This window comes from Cryptomeria japonica, chromosome 9 (genome assembly GCF_030272615.1).
Source record: "Cryptomeria japonica chromosome 9, Sugi_1.0, whole genome shotgun sequence".
Taxonomy (NCBI): domain Eukaryota; kingdom Viridiplantae; phylum Streptophyta; class Pinopsida; order Cupressales; family Cupressaceae; genus Cryptomeria; species Cryptomeria japonica.
In genome coordinates, this window is record NC_081413.1 from 482,410,285 (window position 1) to 482,416,068 (window position 5,784).

The 5,784-nt window shown below is 34.8% G+C and overlaps 1 protein-coding gene across 1 annotated transcript; it reads right to left on the reverse strand.

The window, feature by feature from the left end:
- Positions 1-382: 382 nt before the first annotated feature.
- LOC131058214 (pathogenesis-related protein PRMS-like) lies at positions 383-853 on the reverse strand. Its single transcript, XM_057992138.1, has one exon. The coding sequence runs from the start codon at positions 851-853 to the stop codon at positions 383-385; it is 471 nt and encodes a 156-aa protein (XP_057848121.1).
- Between the last annotated feature and the right edge of the window lie 4,931 nt (positions 854-5,784).

The following is a 5,784-nucleotide window of genomic DNA, read 5'->3' on the forward strand; positions in this document are numbered from 1 at the left end:
GATCCCACCTAAATTCTAATGATGTGCCTTTGGACAACCCAGCTTTATTTGTAAAATATGCATTAACTAATTAAGGGTACTGTATATGGAATTCATCGTAAAATACATAATTAAATTTTATGTATTATTCCCTTAATTTTTCAACATATTCAACTTACCTCTATAAATATGCATTTGAAAGAATGCTTATAGGAAAGAAGTTAAAAAATCCCAGTACCAAATAGCTTGAAATTCCAATCCATATATTCCAGAACCCCTTTATTACAGAACTAAAATGGTTTCTTCACCCCTTGGACTCGAATCCTAGATGAAAGAAACTTTGTATTGTGAAAACCCCCTCAAACAAACACCACAGACACCTCAAAATACCAAACAAGTGACCTCAATATGGGCTTTCGCCAATGTAATTGCCAGGAGGATCATAACTGCAAATAATAAGAACACCCTGGTCTGCATCACAAAGCAGACGAGCACACCCAACATCAGTAGATTTTCTCCACACTACTTGTGTATAATGCCCACACTGTTGCCCCACATTACATTCATTAGTAGCATAGTTATAAAACCGTTTCTCATCAATCCATCCTGAAACTGCAGCTTTGTTAGTGAAATCATTGGAAGAGCCCCAGAAGAGATTTTCCCCATAGGGCCCTCCAGAGTGCACAAGACCACAATCCCCTTTGCGCGTATTGATATACTTCTCTGCGTAGGCCTCAAGTGTCTTGTTCCATCTAAGGGGCAACAATCCTACTTGGGCTCTTTCTGTATTGTGAGGTTCCAAAAAATCATCATGGTTTTGAGCACTGCAAATGTGAAACAACAGTAAAACTACAACTGAATACAAAAGCTTCATTCTGAAAGCTTTTGGAGAGATCTTATTTGGTTTCTCTTAGTTTTGGAGGGATGGTTGTATTGGAGTGAATCCGGTATTGGGTATTTATAAGTTTGATGTTATGTTTGTTAGTTTGTTGTGATCGTCTGATAAAATATTTTTGCTCCGGAGGTTTTTCTGGAAGTCTTAACTATATTAAGGAAATGTTGTAGATTAGAAACTTGAATGGATATGACTGTAATAGTCAGAATTATCCTTGAAAGTTTATGGATTTTATTTGGATATCGCTGCTTTTTAGGGATTACTGCTACGTCTTTGTTTTCGTGCAAAGTCGCTTCCCATTATTAGATAATTGATGACGGTTGCAAAATTTTAGGGCAACCTTTCATTCGCTTCCAACCGTTAGATTTAACAATTTTTATCTCTATTTATAACTATAATTCAGTTGCTAGAGAAATTTAAAATAATCATTAATGATATATATGTTTTGCTTTATTGGGATTTTTAACCACTTTTTCATGATTTAGTGGTTAATAAAGATGTCTTTGCAATAATAAACTAAAATAAGAATATTTACTATCTCCATAGTATGTACATAAAAACAAAAAGCCATTTAAAAATTAAAATTTAATTTAAAATCAATAAATACTAAAATTATTTTGGGAAACAATTCTATTTTAATTATAGATATGTACACAATTATTATTATTTTTTATTTTTATTAAAGATAAACAATCCATATTTGCAAAGTCATTAAATATTTGTAAATCATTTTTATTTTTATTTTTATGTTTATTTCTAGATAAGCATTAGATATTTGCAAAATCATTTTTTATTTTAATTTTTAATCATTTATTTTTTATTTTTTATAATAGATAAACATCAAGTATTTGTAAACCATTTTAATTTTATTCTTATAATGAGATAAATAAATATTATTTTTATTTTTTATTTTTATAATGGTAAAACATTAAGTATTTGTAAACCATTTTTCAATTTATTTTTATTTCCTTAATTAGATTAAAAAATAAATAAATAAAACATTCTTATTATGTAAAAAAAATACTATTGCATTAGTTAAGCCTTATTTTGACCAATCAAAAGTGATTCTTATTTTTATTTTCGAAATAAACTTGAATTTTATAAGGTTGAGATTTATATTTTTAAACTAAAAATTATTATTATTATTTTTTTTGATCAATAAAAGGCCGAGGCCAAAGAATTTTATTAATTTTAAAAAATAGAGAATTACATTTATACCTCCATTCGGTGTGGGCACCGGTAGGAAAGAATGGAGAGAAGAAAACCTCTGGTCTAGCCTAGATCCCACAAGGATTAGAAAAAAATAAGAATGATACAAAATGGAGAAACAAGATCACAAAGGGAACTTGTCCACAATAATGAAGATTGTATGTAGAAATCCTCTATGTAAAGTTGAGCAACAGATTGCCTCTTTCTTGGGGTGATGCTGCCATTTGTGAGTGACAGTTCTTGCTATCCCTGAAACACAGGGTTAAACATGCTCTGCTCCATATGCTACACAAAATCTTGAGAAAATCTCTCACCAGAATTTTAGGAAAAGCAAAACCGAACAGGTCAACTTATACAATATATCATACTTTCCTGGATGGTCACCCTGTTAGGATACACAACTCAAAATATTAGTCTCAAAAAATCTCCAGAAACATAATGCGAGAGTGATTACCCATCGGAGAACATAAACTCAAGAAATATTAATGGGGCAAATTCCATAAGTATTCCTGCAAAGAGATTGTGGGGAGCTACCATCTTAAAGACTATACACAACTTAACAAGATTACGAAGCTAAGATAAAGCAACCTAGAGACATTAAAGCCTGAAAGCTTCTAAAGAACAGAACATGAGACAAAACATTAAGAATATAGGAGACCGAAAAGGTAAAATAGAGATGAAGATAGCTAGGTAAGTGTTAGTCCTAAAAGAAGGAAATATCTACATAAATAATAATACCTATACATCCATGATCACATATATTCGGGAGCAAGATATGCCAGCACATTTATATACCTATGCTCATTAATGTACGGTATTGCCTCCTTCTAGTCTTAAAGATTATCCTAGCAGAGTGGCGATGAACTTCAAAAAAGACTCATCGAAGACAGTAATTCCATCGACAAAAGATAACGAGGAAAGCGGAGATAGTTTTCATCGACGAGAAAAGGTCTTCGAGGAGATAGTACCATCGGTGTAACATAAAAAGGACTCACCAAAAGAAATCATCATTTTTATTATTAGCATGGTAGCCCATAAGTCATCAGGCGGGTGTAATAGTAACCTATTAAGATATCCGGGTTCAAAAATATCGTTGAGACCCAACGATGTCTTCATCGATATAGAAGGGCCATCGAAGAAAGGAAGCGTTGATGAACTTCAGAAAAGACTCATCGAAGATAGAAATTCCATCGACAAAAGATATCAAGGAAAGAGGAGATGGTTTTCATCGACGAGAAAAGGTCTACGAGGAGATAAAACCATTGGTGTAACATAAAAAGGACTCACCGAAAGGAATGTTCTCATCAAAAGAATAATGTCGATCAGACAAAAGGAGGCTCCATTGATAAAAGATATCGATGAGGAAATAGGTTTCAAGGAGGCTAAAAGGCATGCCTCCGATACGCATGGTTTCACTGATGGGACTTTATCAGTGGAAGATGATAAGGGAGGATAAAGAGAGGCTTCGGTGAGACACTAGATCCATTCATTGATAGGGCATGATGATTTCTATGTAAGAAGTGTTTCAGTGAAAAAAATAAAGGAGGTCACCGAAGCTCGCAGTTTCTTCGACATAAAAATTATTAAAGCCCCCTATTGATAAAAGAAATCATCATTTTCATTAATACCATGGTAGCCCACAAGTCATCAAGCGGGTGTAATAGCATCCTATTAAGATATCTAGGTTCAAATAATATCGATGAGACCCAATGATGTCTTATCGATATAGAAGGGCCATCGATGAAAGGAAGCATTGATGAACTTCAGAAAAGACTCATCAAAGATAGTAATTCCATCGACAGAAGATATCGAGGAAATCAGAGATGGTTTTCATTGATGGGAAAAGGTCTTCGAGGAGATAATACCATTAGTGTAACATAAAAAGGACTCACCAAAAGAAATCATCATTTTCATAAATACCATGGTAGCCCATAAGTCATCAAGTGGGTGAAATAGTAACCTATTAAGATATCCAGGTTCAAAAAACATTGATGAGACCCAACAATGTCTTCATTGATATAGAAGGGCCATCGAAGAAAGGAAGTGTTGATGAACTTCAGAAAAGACTCATCGAAGATAGAAATTCCATCGACAATAGACATCGAGGAAAGCGGAGATGGTTTTCATCGACGGGAAAAGATCTACGAGGAGATAAAACCTTTGGTGTAACATAAAAAGGACTCACCGAAAGGAATGTTCTCATCAAAAGAATAATGTCAATCAGACAAAAGGAGGCTACATTGATAAAATATATCGATGAGGAAATAGGTTTTGAGGAGGCTAAAAGGCATGCCTCCGATACACATGGTTTCACCGATGCGACTTTATCGGTGGAAGATGATAAGGGAGGATAAAAAGAGGCTTCGATGAGACACTAGATCCATTCACCGACATGGCATGATGATTTCGATGGAAGAAGTGTTTTGGTGGAAAAAATAAAGGAGGTCATCGAAGTCCGTGGTTCCTTTGACCTAAAAATTATAAAAGCCCCCTATTGTTAAAAGAAATCATCATTTTCATTAATACCATGGTAGCCCACAAGTCATCAAGCAGGTGTAATAGCTTCCTATTAAGATATCTGGGTTCAAATAATATCGATGAGACCCAACGATGTCTCATCGATATAGAAGGGCCATCGATGAAAAGAAGTTCGATGAACTTCAGAAAATACTCATTGAAGACAGTAATTCCATCGCCAGAAGATATCGAGGAAAGCGGAGATGGTTTTCATCAACGGGAAAAGGTCTTTGAGGAGATAATACCATTGGTGTAACATAAAAAGGACTCACCGAAATAAATCATCATTTTTATTAATTCCATGGTAGCGCATCACTCATCAAGTGGGTGTAATAGTAACCTATTAAGATATCCGGGTTCAAAAAATATCTATGAGACCCAACGATGTCTTCATTAATATAGAAGGGCCATTGAAGAAAGGAAGCCCTGATGAACTTCAGAAAAGACTCATCGAAGATAGAAATTCCATCGAAAAAAGATATCGAGGAAAGCGGAGATGGATTTCATCGACAGGAAAAGGTCAACGAGGAGATAAAACCATCGGTGTAGCATAAAGGACTCACCGAAAGGAATGTTCACATCGAAAGAATGATGTCGATCAGACAAAAGGAGGCTACATCGATATCGATGAGGAAATAGGTTTCGAGGAGGATAAAAGGCATGCCTCTGATACGCATGGTTTCACCGATGCGACTTTATCGGTGGAAGATGATAAGGGAGGATAAAGAGAGGCTCAAGTGAGACACTAGATCCATTCACCGACAGGGCATGATGATTTCGATGGAAGAAGTGTTTCGATGGAAAAAATAAAGGAGTCACCAAAGCCTGCGGTTTCTTTGACATAAAAATTATAAAAGCCCCCTATTGTTAAAGGAAATCATCATTTTCATTAATACCATGGGAGCCCACAAGTCATCAAGTGGGTGTAATAGCATCCTATTAAGATATCTGGGTTCAAATAATATTGATGAGACCCAACGATGTCTCATCGATATAGAAGGGCCATCTATGAAAGGAAGCGCTGATGAACTTTAGAAAAGACTCATTGAAGACAATAATTCCATCGATAGAAAATATTGATGAAAATAGAGATGGTTTTCATCGATGGGAAAAGGTCTTCGAGGAGTAATACCATCAGTGTAACATAAAAAACCTTACCGAGAGGAATGTTCTCATCGAAAGAA

What these genes read in the sequence shown, in the direction of transcription:
- LOC131058214 (XM_057992138.1), bottom strand. Translation starts at nt 853, where the DNA reads ATGAAGCTTTTGTATTCAGTTGTAGTTTTACTGTTGTTTCACATTTGC.